The sequence below is a fragment of the Oryctolagus cuniculus genome, chromosome 4 (assembly GCF_964237555.1).
Source record: "Oryctolagus cuniculus chromosome 4, mOryCun1.1, whole genome shotgun sequence".
In the NCBI taxonomy this organism is placed as follows: Eukaryota; Metazoa; Chordata; class Mammalia; order Lagomorpha; family Leporidae; genus Oryctolagus; species Oryctolagus cuniculus.
Window position 1 is genome coordinate 112,715,540 of NC_091435.1, and position 13,330 is coordinate 112,728,869.

At 38.9% G+C, this 13,330-nt stretch overlaps 1 protein-coding gene across 5 annotated transcripts in view; it reads right to left on the reverse strand.

Annotated features, from left to right (window-relative positions):
* SERPINI1 (serpin family I member 1) overlaps positions 1–13,330 on the reverse strand; it is an 89,211-nt gene that overhangs the window by 15,270 nt on the left and 60,611 nt on the right. For all 5 annotated transcript variants that reach the window (XM_070073192.1, XM_070073195.1, XM_008266443.4 and 2 more), the window contains exon 6: positions 6,196–6,293. In XM_070073192.1, coding sequence (XP_069929293.1) covers positions 6,196–6,293 — 98 coding nt within the window. The remainder of the gene's footprint in view (positions 1–6,195; positions 6,294–13,330) is intronic.

Sequence of the window (13,330 nt, forward strand, 5' to 3'; positions counted from 1 at the left end):
GAAAATGAAAAATAAATTCTAACAGGCGACATTAGATGCATAAATAACAGTGATGTAAGCTGATCTACGGTATGTTCCATAAAGAAAACCATAAGCTATCAAGAATCTAAGAAGCAGTGGTTACTTCTGGTTGGTGCAATTCTGGTGGCTGAGCATATCTGAGCTGATGCTTGTTCAGAAAGTATTTCGAGAGGGGAAGATTTCATCAAGATGGGAGCTGGGGAGATGCGAAGCACAGAGCGAGTGTGCAGTGTGGCTGGAGCACAAGTCGTACATAAGCAATCACCCAGGGTGCAGCCTGGAGGGGCTGAGGGCTCAGTGCCCTGCTGAGGGTGCAATGGATGGGGCCGAGCAGACCAAAAGCAGACTTCAGCAGGGACTGCAACGAGAGGGAGACTTAAGGCGATTCATCTTAGCGGTGGTAGATAAGACAGATTAGATTGCAGAGAGATTGGAAACCAGTTAGAGGCTATTGAAATAGTCTAGGGCAGCAGTAATGAGAGTCTGAAATAAGACTGGATGCCAGGGAATAAAAAGTGGAAGGGTGAACTCGGGGTCTGCGCCAAGGATGTCAAGTCAGTTCTTCCAGAAGCAAGAGAAGGTGATGCAGGCTGTTTGTTCCCCACTGTTAAACCGTGTTTGCTGTTTTTGAAGAAAGATAACATTTTCATTACATAACTGAAGAATGTAGCAGGGTCACAATTGCACTGAGCTGTTCTCTGGGTGCTTAAAAGTTTGCTAATTAACTCTTCCATGAATGCTACTTAATTTTCCTTCTAATTGCTAAGTAAGAATCTTATTTGAAAAAGTAACATATACAAAGTAAAATCCCCAACAGCAGGGAGTGGGGTATGAAATGAAACCTCCTCTCTTGTCCAAGAGCTTCTGTCCCACACTCTATGCAGTGACTTTCTCAGGTGTTGCTAAAAACTCAATGCATTTAAAATCCGTCCTCAGTCTTTGGATCCAATACGTACTCGTTCTGCCTTTTGGTTCTTTTTTCCATATCTCTTCTCTTGAAGTTTTTCTTAGTATAGGGATTCTCAGTCTCATCCCCATTGAAGTTTGGCTGGATCATCCTGCACTGAGAGGGCCTTTCTGTGTGCTGCACATGTTTCAAAGCGTCCTTGGCCTCCACCCACTAGAAACTAGGAGCATTCCCTATAAAGGTATAAAGGTCTCCAGATATCGCCAAATCGTCCCAGGTGGAGTAGGGTGTGTGTGTGGGGGGGGGTAGAGGGAGCTGGGGGGTGGCAACTGTCCTTGTTGAGAACCATTTGTCTAATAAAATACTTCTATCAGTCTTCGTGTTACTAAATTCAGCTGTTATGACTTTCTCCTTGAAAGACTGCATGTTCTTTTGGCTCAGGCTTGATGTCACAGTCAATTCTATAGTTGTGCTACATAGTACTTTGTTCACACTAGCTCACAAACAATTGTTAATGAAAGAAGTAGATGTAGCATGGAAGATAACTAATCTTAAATAACTAAACACCATTAGATCCTCATTAAAATACAGAGTACATTGCATGAAAATAATTCTCCTGGGCATTTTGAAAGCTATTAAGAGTACTGAACACTTTAATCACCAATATTTTGATATTATTTGGAGATGCAAAAAACTAGATGTGTGAAAAAAATACCATCCATAAAAAGCAGAGAATATGGGACCCAAATAAACAATGCAGAAATAAATGCTATAGACTATAAAGGAAGAGGAGTGTTTTATAGTTGTGACAATTAAGAGTTTTTGATTGGGGCCAGTGCTACGGCATAGCAGATGAAGTCACTGCCTACAGTGCCAGCATCTCATACAGGTGTTTGAGCCTTGACCGCTCCATTTACAATCCAGCTCCCTGCTAATGCACCTGGGAAAGCAGCTGAAGACAGCCCAAGTACTTGGGCCTCTGCACCCATGTGGGAGACATGGATGGAGCTCTGGGCTCCTGTCTCCTGGCTTTGGCTTGGCCCAGTTCTGGCTGTTTTCTGTCATTTGGAGAGTGACCCAGTTGATGGAAGATCTCTCTCTCTCTTTCTCTCTCTCACTCTTGCTCTCTCTCTATCGCTCCCTCCCTCCCTACTTCTCTCCCTCTCTGAAACTCTGTCTTCCAAATAAATAAATAAATCTTTAAAAAAAAGTTTTTGAATGATTTTTAAATGTGTATGGGGGCATGGGAAGGAGAAAGAGAAGGGATGTGTTGGTTGGAGTACTAGCACATTGGGGCAACCGAGACTTTGACAAAACTAATAAATGAAGATTCAAAGGAGCGGCTGGCACTATGGCCTGAAGCACTGGCATCCTATCTGGGCACCGGTTTGAGAATCAGCTGCTCCACTTCCAATCCAGCTCTCTGCTGTGGCCTAGGAAAGCAGTAGAAAATGTCTCAAATCCTTGGGCCTCAGTGCCCTCATGCGAAACCTGGAAGAAGCTCCTGGCTCCTGGCTTTGGATCAACGCAGCTCCTGCTGTTGCGGCCAATTGGGGAGTGAACCAACAGATGGAAGACCTCTCTCTCTCTGCCTCTCCTCTCTCTATGTAACTCTGACTTTCAAATAAATAAATAAATAAATAATAAAAGGATCAAAGGAGTCCCACTGAAATCTTGACAGGTTTGCTTTGGATCTTCCATCAAGTGATCCTGAAGACCTCAATTGGGTGATGTTTGAGACTGGCAAATCTGGGATTTCCTACTGATGTTTTACGCAGGCAAATGTTTCCAGAAATGTAATGTGTAAGATGGGCCGGAGGAGACCTGCTCTCTTCTTCCTCCCTTCTGTTTTATCCTTCAGTGACCATTTCCTGGGTCTCAACTATGTGTCAGCTCTAGGCTGGGGGTTGGGAATGCAACTGTGAGCAGGGCACTGAGAAGGATTCAGTCCCCCATGGCGGTTTCATCACATGAACATATAGAGGTTCTAGTATCATTTCAAATCCCAAACCATCTGCACTCATAATGTATATTTCTGCTTTACTGTCTCTGTGCATAGCAAAGGCAATTAAATGTTAGCACATAATCCTTCCAAAGATGTCAGAAATTATAAGCTACACTGACTACAAGAATCGATTTGCCACTGCAGTGCGACTCCCTCAGGAGTGGAGGCTGCAGCCATTTACTTTGTGCAACAGAACTGCCTGGATGTTTAGGTGACACAGTGAGGGATCGCTAATCAACTGCAGAGAGAGTCATGTAAAGAAAGCAGAACATAATTATTCAGTTGGAATTTGGCCAGTATCCTAAGACAGATTCTCTGGGTTCCTCAGGAAAAGAGCTTTAGAGTTGTAGATTATATGGTGACTCAGCCATGGGTTTATTTCTGATTCAGGTACAAAGATACCATATAACCTTTTAAGTTTCTACCAGTCCTGCCTTATTGACAGCCCCACTGAAGGGTTCAGAGCCCTAAGGGACTGAATATGAGCCACGAAAACATTTACTCAGGGAAGACTCATTTCTCTTGTGTGGACAGGAACATTTATATAGTAGACATTCAGAAAAGCTCTATTAGTGCTTAGGGCTATAAGCTCTCTGGATGAGGACTTGAAGTTCTGATACAAAATACACCAGGATCAACTTATTGCTGGAAGCTGAGTGCTGCTTAGAAAACAGTCTGCCCAATCTTGAATCTGGGAGGGCAAAGGTTTTTTGATCACAAATTCCTCTTGGAAATTTCTTGAAAAATATGACTTCCCTCTCCTCCCCTCCCCTCCCCTCCCCTTCCCTGTCTCTCTCTGTGTGTCTGTCTGCCTGTGTGCCCTGAGAGACAGCACACATGCATGCACACTTATGGGCATTTTCAGGGGTGGGGCATCAGTTTCCCTGAATTCAATCCATGGGTCTTCACACTTCAGGTTTAAAAGCTTCCTTCCTCCCTCCTTCCCTCCTTCCCTCCCTCCTTTCTCTCTCTCTCTCTCTTCTTTCTTTTTTCTTATATTTTATTTATTTATTTGGGAGGCAGAGTTACAGACAGGGAGAGGGAGAGACAGAGAGAAAGGTCTTCCATCCATTGGTTCACTCCCCAGATGGCTGCAACGGCTGGCGCTGTGCCAATCTGAAGCCAGGAGCCAGGAGCTTCTTCCTGGTCTCCCATGTGGGTGCAGGGGCCCAAGCACATGGGCCATCTTCCACTCCTTTCCCAGGCCACAGAAGAAAGCTGGATTGGAAGAGGAGCAGCTGGGTCTAGAACTGGTGCTCATATGGGATGCTGGCACTGCAGGTGGAGGATTAACCTATTTCGCCACAGCACTGGCCCCAGAAGTTGTATTTCTAAAGATTGCTGCTGCAGGAAAGGAAAAGTAAAATCTCTCCTTTAACAGGTGAACTGCTAAGGAAACTTCCATCACCTCATGGCTCTCCAGCTGGATAACTGGACTTGATGAATTCCACATTTACAGGCCTTATTGGCTGAGTTTCTTTTATCTTACTACATACCTCTCTCATCAAAATACATGTTCTATTTTATTTTCTGTCATCTATTTAAATGACAAAAAAAACCATTATATAAGTTTATTTTATTAATCCTTAAGTTCTCTGATGCTTTTTTTTTATTGATGAATTTCTTGGGGTCAGCAGTTTAAAAATACTTTCTAAAGCATTTTGTACACTCTAAATACTTTACCAACATTCTTTGAGTTTTTACTGTGAACAAATTGGAATATCCAAATCAATAATTCCTCAAAACAGTTACCTCAGAATTTTTTTTCATGAAATGACTTGTCAGTGAATGACAATGTGAACACACCAGCTAATCCCTAATCCACAGGATACTAAATTAGTTTACATTACACAAACTAAATAGCAAAATGTAAAATAAGAGCCAACAGACATTTGTTGGGGAAATGAATAAATGGGCAAATGCAAAAAAATCCTTGTTAATCAAAGAATAACAATTTTTCTATCTGAAATATGACTTGTTAACATGTAATTGTACATATTTATAGAGTACAGTGTAATATTTCAACACATGTATACAGTGTGTACTCATCAAGTCATTGCAATTAGCATCTTCTGTCCTTGGGACGTTTAAAATACATGACTCAACACTCCAATATGTCAATTACACTTTGACGTTGCTTTTTCAAAACAGTTTTTTTTTGTGTGTGTGCTATTTTCCTGTGAGGTAGAGAGACACAGCATGCTACCACTGCTGGCTCACTCAGCAAACACACATAATATCTGGGACTGGGTCAAGCTAAAGCCAGGAACTGAGAACTCAATGGGTGGCAGGGTTCTATTACTTGAGCTGGCACTGCCGTCTCCTAGGGTAGGCATTAGTGGGAAGCTGCAGCCAGAAAGTGGAGCCTGGTTCTGAATCTAGGCTCTTCAATGTGGGACATGGCTATCTTAAAAGCTAGGCTATGTGGATAGTACTGTGGCTTAGTGGGTAAAGCCACTGCTTGTGGTGCCAGCATCCCATACAGGCACCAGTTTGAGTCTTGGCTGCTCCACTTCTGATCTTGCTCTCTGCTATGGCCTGGGAAGGCAATGGAGGATGGCTCAAGTCCTTGGGCCCCTGCACCTGAAAGAAGCTGCTGGCTCCTGGCTTCGGATCGGTGCGGCTCCCACTGTTGCAGCCAGCTGGTGAGTGAACCAGCAGATGGAGGACCTCTCTTGCTTTCTGTCTCTCTATCTCTCTCTGTCTCTGCCTCTCTGTAACTCTGCCTTTCAAATAAAAAAACTTAAAAAAAAAAAAGAGAGAAACTAGGCTAAAAGACTGCTGCCAAACCACCATTTTTCATCATAGACTTAGTGAACTGTTTACATCATCTTGTCGGTTTTCTTTATTCTTTTAAAAAGTGTTTAGTTTTCATATCAGGCACTCAATTATGCTCTCCTCTTTCCTTCTCTTCTGATTTATTACAATGGCACATCTTGGTATATTCAATCAACCCATTTATTGATTATCTAGTCTCTAAGGCATCGTGTCCGAGGGAATGAAAAGTTCAGTGATGTATAGGACAGGTCTCTGGAGAACATAATCTACTATCAAAGATAAGGAATGGATCAGAAAACATAAATTGGATGTTAAGGCTGTATTTATAGTTTTGCTCATAGAAGTAAAATCTATTTCTGGTTAGATTTATTTGACAATTGGTAACTATGTTGTAGCTCAGAAGAGCACAGTAAATAGAGAATTTAACATCATCATTTTAAGATTTTATTGGATAAAATTTTTAAAATTGGTATCCATTTCTTACCAGACAGGGATGTCAAATTTGCATTTTTGATGAAAACTTCAGTTACTCCAAGGGACTTCAAAATGTCTTTTAAATCAATCTCCTGTTCCACTGTGAACCTGGAGAAAATGTAGGGGGAAAGGTGTTTAGTTATTGCATCCTATTACCTGGGACAGGAATAAAATGATAGATAATGTTGGATTTATAGATGGTAAATTATGCCAAATCTGGCTTTTGACTGCAAAGAGCACTTGATTATGCTCTTAAAAACAAGGACCATCAAAGAGAATGACATACCTGAGTAGGATTTACATTCTTAAGTAGGAAAATATATAGTATATGCACAAAGCCATAATGTATGACAGAACAAATGGATTTTGAGATCAGGACTCATTAGCATAGTACTATGTAAAGTTGTAAATGAGTGGTTCTGTAATCTTGTGACCCAGTAAATAACCTAAGAAACACTGTTTCTTTTAATATGGTAATGACTAATCACACACTTACCCATGTATTTCATTTTCTTCTTAGTGTCCTAGTCACATGTTGCAGCTCACTCCCTAATCCCCCATGGACAAGGTTAAATAAGAGCCAAGTTCTGCTGTACAATTCATACGTTCAAAGGTCAACTTCATGCAACCCAGAGAGTGGAAACACAAAATGTATTTCACTAAAAAGTACATTTCCATGGTTATAGTAACTCGAGATTGTTCTCATGATATCATCACAGAAGAACAATTAATCAGTGGAAATGTGTTAAATATTACATCTTAAAAACTATGGGGGCTGGTGCTGTGGCGCAGTGGGTTAATGCCCTGGCCAGAAGTGCCGGCATCCCATATGGGCTCTGGTTCTCGTCCCAGCTCCTCCTCTTCTGATCCAGCTCTCCACTATGGCCTGGGTGGGATAGCAATAGAAGTTGGCCCAAGTCCTTGGGCCCCTGCACCCCCATGGGAGATCCAGAAGACGCACCTGGCTCCTGGCTTTGGATCAGCACAGTTCCAGTCATTGTGGCCATCTGGGGAATGACCCAGAGGATGGAAGACCTCTCTCTCTGTCTCTACCTCTCTCTGTAACTCTGTCTTTCAGATAAATAAAATAAATCTTAAAAAAAAAAAAAAAAAAAAAAACAAACTATGTGCCATTATAATGATAGTAGATTGTTTTAAATGAAAGAATAATAGGTATTTGGTTTTTGTTATAATAGACCTAATGACTTATGAATAAATGTGTATAACTTTCATAAAAAGAAATAAAGCATTATTTAAAAATTAAGTGAAAACAAGTACAGTGGTCATCAACAAAACACTAACATTAGAAAATGGCTTTCAGAGCAAGTCTCATTGTCCTCATGTGGAATTTCCCCCACACCAATGAACTGCATCACCAGTCTTTCTAGTGAAAGACATGCACCAACCACACAGACTTGCATTAACAAACGCATTTTTAAAAGCAAGGGTTGTTTCTGGAAAAGTGAAAACAACTGGATTGATGCAAATGTTTCCCTTTTTCTAAAATGTCATTGCCTGATTGATACAGAGAGTAAATACAAAGTTTTAGGTAATACATTGTTTCCTTAAAATAGCTTAGGCTGTGTTAGTCACTAAATGATAAAATAGTATCATTTCCGGTTCCCCTTTCTCTAAGATTCACTTTCTGATCAATATAGAGCATAAATATGAAGTTTTAGGTAATACACTGTGTCCTTAAAGGAGCAAAGTCTGTGTTAGTCACTAAATGATAAAACAGTATCATTTCTGACGGTTGCTTTAAGAAGAAGGAGAAGGAAATGATGCTGTAAACAAGATACAGACACCAAGAGGAATGATCAGGGGAAAGCAGTTTAGCAGGCCCATGTTTATGGAAAAATAAGAACAAAAGAAAATTATGTGCTTATCAAACATTCATTTAAGTATTGAATTTTATCCTTTAACTTAGACTTAACATTGTTCATTTTGTTTTTTACCAAAAGCAGACATCGATTGTGAAAGCAGAATTATTCTACGATACACACCTCAAAAGGAAAGGAGTAGGAAAGCAGAGGGTGCCCTAGCAGATGCATCTGATGAGTTCAGGTGTGTGTGTGTGTGTGTGTCGCTATCTGTTTATTTGTTGAATGCTTCTATGAGGGTTACTGTGTACCAGGAATCATTCTGAGAGTATAAAAATAGATTAAATATCTCCATAGTCTTTTGGGCAGATATCATTATTATCCTTGGATAATAAAAGAAAGTGAGTGGCACAAGGATGACATAAAGCAACCAAGGTCAGACAGCTGATCCGCGGCAGAGCAAAGATATGCATCCAATACCCTGATCCATCAAAAATTGCCAAGTGAAGGAAAATATCAGTAAAGGATTATTTTTACTTCCTGAAAGCAACTTGTTTTTATTTACTTGAAAGGCAGAGAGAGGTAAACAGACAGAGAGACAAAGATCTTCTATCAGATGTTTCACTCCCCAAATGCCCACAACATCTGGGGCTGAGCCGGGAGCCTAGAATTCACTCTGTCTCCCACTTGCGTGCCAGGGACCGAAGTATTTGAGCCATCCCTGCTCTCTCCCAGGATATGCACTAGCAGGAAGTTGGAATTGGGAGCAGAGCCAGGACTCAAACAGAGGCCCTCCGGATACGGGATGCAGGTATCCCAGACAGTATCTTAATGCTATGCCAAATGCCTCCCACAAGCTCCTTAATTTTGGAGCCTCAGTTTCGGCTTGTGGAAAATGGTCATGACAATACCTACTTCAGAGCATTGTTGGAAGGATTTAAAAGATTTGCAAAAGTCTTAGGACTTACATGCTGGCATGTAAGAGGAATACATTGAAGAGCTTTCTAATATTATATTCCAGCTGTGTATGTCACATTATTATAGATATTAGGAGGTATATTTGCATTCTTGTGAAAACAAGTAATTTGGTTAAATAGCTGTATTAGTTTCTGCTACCTTAACCATAAATTAGTCAAGTGAAGCATCTTATTTATTTCAATATTTACAGTGCCTGGGATAGGAAAGCCTTTGGATTGAAATGAAATAAAACCTAGTTGTGCATAAGATTCTTTTTTCCAAAGATGAAAGTAGGATGTAAATAATCTCTGTTTCTCCTTACATTGTCTTTTTTTTTCTTACTAAACTTTTAGAAAATCGCTTTTCTTCAATTATTCTCTTTCCTCTCAGTATAGACTAATATTGAAACAATCATTATAATCTCCCTTATATTGAGTGTTTACTATGTTTCAGACGGTGAGAAAATCCTTTAATGTACAATAGTTAATTTAACCACCCATATGAGGATCTCGAATAGCCCTAGGAGATAGCTATTATAATAGCTAGGCTACTGAAGACCAAACTGATCCTTACAAACTTGCCCTAGTCACACAGGTAACAGGTGGTAGAATGAGGAGATGAGTGAAGGTCTTTCTGACGGCAAATAATGGTTTCTAAAAATAAAACAACATTACAAGCAGATTTTACATTCACTGAATGTAAAAATAAAAGGCCAAAGCAAGCCTTATTAAGGTTGTTTTGATAAAGACATAAAACATAATTGTACATTTACAACTTTCTTTCAAGTTGAAGAGGTATGGAGAGTCAGAAGCATGGACAATGATAGACATATGAAGCCAAGTGTTTGAAAAAGCAAACATAATCTGCATAGAAGATAATATAATTTATAAACAATTTAGAAGCTCATCAATTTTCATAAAAAAATCTAATGAGAACCATTCCTATTATTGAACAAATCCAAATGATTTATCATTTGCTTTCTTTTACAATCATGAAACTAAATTCTTTAAATAAATATCCATTTCAAAGCAACAGAATGGTTTCTGATTACAAACTGAAAAACTACTCCACATGCTTTGATTTCCAACACTCTGATCACAAATGACAAACCTGAGACCATAAAAGTGAGAGTGGCACAGCAAGGTACATCTGCATTCAAACTGTATAGGGCTTGCGCTGTGGCACAGTAGGTTAAGCCTCCACTGTTCGCAACCCATGTGGGCACCAGTTCATGTCCCAGCTGCTCTTCTTCTGATCCAGCTCTCTGCTAATGGGCTGGGAAAGCAATGGAACATAGCCCAAGAGCTTGGGCCCTTGCACCCACGTGGGAGACCTGGAAGAAGCTCCTGGCTCCTGGCTTCAGATCAGCCCAGCTCCAGCTGGCTGTTGCGGCCATCTGGGGAGTGAACCAGCAGAGGGAAGACCTCTCTCTCTGTCTCTCCCTCTCTCTGTAATTCTGTCTCTCAAATAAATAAATATTTTAAAAATAAATATTTTTAAATAAATAAAAAGAATATATGATGTTGAGTTTAGAAACATTTTCTTTTACCTAAGTTATCTCAGCAAATACTAAAAAGAGTATGTAATGAAAAGGACACAATTCAAGAAAAATCAGGTTTTTGAAAAATCTATTTGGAGAAAAATGTAAAGAAAGCTATCTATGAAATGAACACAGAATAAAAACTAGGACTTCAAATGTACACTGAACAATCAATGCAATGATAGGTAACAATTATTTTTCTGATTACTCCATGGTAAGTAGTATTTTTAAAGTGCCTTTTAGATATTTTACATTTATATTTTATATAACAGAAGAGTTATTTTGCTTCCATTGATAAACTAGAAGAAGACCTGGTAATCCTACCTAAATCTTAAAGATGTCCAAATGTGTATGAACCTTGTGATATTTCACTGGATTTGGTAATATGACATGGGTATAGCAATTATTGAACAGATTTTTGCATTTTGGATAAAAATATAAGTTCAATTCAATGCAGTTTCCTATTCCTGTAGGTTTTGTTTTCAGAGGAAAATATAGAAAAATACAGAAGTAATTGCTACTTCTGGATCCACCCCCACCTCTGACTCCCTGTCCCCCTGCCAACAACCTATACCTCTTATAAAGCTGCTTGTATTGTATAAACTCTGGAATAATAAAGAGTAAAAGCACCTGTCATTCAGGACAAGAATTTGGTCAAATTACAGAAAAGTAAAGCTGCATTTTCAGAGTAATATCTCTGTATGAATGAAACTATACAAACCATTGAAGACTGACAGCTGAGTAAACCTAGAATTTAGATATTAGAAAAAAATCTTTCACCTTTGCTAAAACTGGGTCACATCAGTCATCACCTTCATTCAACAGTCAGTGAATCTTAATGCTGTAAAATGGAGCGGGTAGATAGTTTCCCCTGATTCTTATAACACGTATGCATTTAAAAACAGTCAATCTGTTAAAAAGGGAAGCCACGTTTATTTGATCTGGCTTTTCAGCCTCCCTGTATATGCATTAGCCACGCAGAGGGAGAGTTCATAGGACTCCTGGAAAAATGGATACATGGTAATTAGCTGTGCCTCGTTTAGTAACAGGCATTAATATGAGCAAGTGAGCTAAATATTCCATAATTGAAGAGTATCTCTTAGAAAATGAAAATTTAATTTTCTTCTGCTGCCACATTCAATTTCTCAATGGACAGGACCTGGAGGCCGCATTTTCTAGTGAATATGGTTGAATTAGAATATATGATACTTATTAAACATTCACTTATAACTCAGCTAAAATTCTCTGACATAACTTTGCATTCTAACAGAGCTGGAGCATTTGTAGTTACTGCACTTAACTCATGGACACTGTATTTTATTACTCATAGGATCAAAATAAATCCTTTATAAAATGCAAAGAAAAATATAAAATTAATGATAGAAAAAAATCACCAGAGTAAATGACCTCTTTTACAAGTTTAGACCCGATTTGGATAATAATTTACATTTGATTATTAATGTTCAAAAGTAAATTGCCCTTTGGAATTAAGACAGATCATTTATATATTAAACATGTAAAAGCTAATTGTCACTCAGCTCATTAGGTATTCATCAATTACTTCTCCTTGAGAATAGACTTTAGTGGAATCATTCTACATCTATGTTTTATCATGGAAAGATTTGCATGTTAAATATCTTAGTCTAAAAGAAAAAAATCAATCATCTGGTTTGAGTACCTTGATTTTTATACGTAGACTAAGAAAAAGATGGCTACATATTGATTATATTTTGTGACCATATAATATATAACAATGCTATGTAATGAATATGTAACATAGGATAATGTTATCTTGTGAATATACTACATAGTGTGCCATCATATATTCTGAATATATAACATATTTTAATTTTCTAGACAAAAATTATCTTAAGTTTTTGGAAAAATAAATATCTAGATAAGATTTCCTTTTAAATGATAATTCCTAAAATTAGAATAAATATGAATAGGTTTAGGAGTTTTTAATAATTCAGCTTTAATATCAATGTCTTATCACTTTTATATGCTCATAGTAATTAATCATATTTGAAAAATTTTCTTAGAATGGAAAGAATATTGGAACTGTACTTCTACATACACACACACACACACACACACACACACACACGTTATCTGTTAACTGATGTGTTTTGGTTTCCAACCTAAGATGTACACATTTATACACATGTTGTATGTGTTTCCTATTTGTATGCCATATGTGGGTCTCCTGTGTGACTTGAAGGTACTCAAGGACAGGATAAATTCCTTCAGCTGGATTTCATTCTGAGCACAGTTGTAATGTCCCTTGTTACAGGGGAGAGAACCAGCTGTGCCCTAGAAGAACTTACAGAAGGAAAATGAGACCCACCAGAAGGTAAGGTCATTGTGGGCTGGCAGTAGGTCATAACAGGAGGAGCAGAAGTGAAGCCACACTGAGGGCCAGCTGCTCCACTGAGCAGTTCATAGAAGGTTTCCTAGAAGTGGTACAGACTTGCACCCTGGAAGCACAGGAACGATATTTGGCAAAGAAATGTGAGGAGGGTATTTAAGGCCAAAACAAGAGCATAAATGGTAACTCAGAAGCATTAAAAGAGCATTATGTACGTGCTATAACCACAAGCACATGAACAGAACATGCTACAAAAAGTCTGACGTGGTGGGTGGCCAGAATTACAGGATGGTAGCCAAGACATTAAAGGCTTTGCATGAATTTTATTCTTTCAGACATGGGTAAGATTTGGGGCAGAATAGGTTCTGCCTGCTTATTTATGGTTGCATCTCAGCACTGCAGACAGTGGCTTGCCTGCAGTTCTTGCAGTAACATCATAGCTACTTTTATCTTCAGGTAC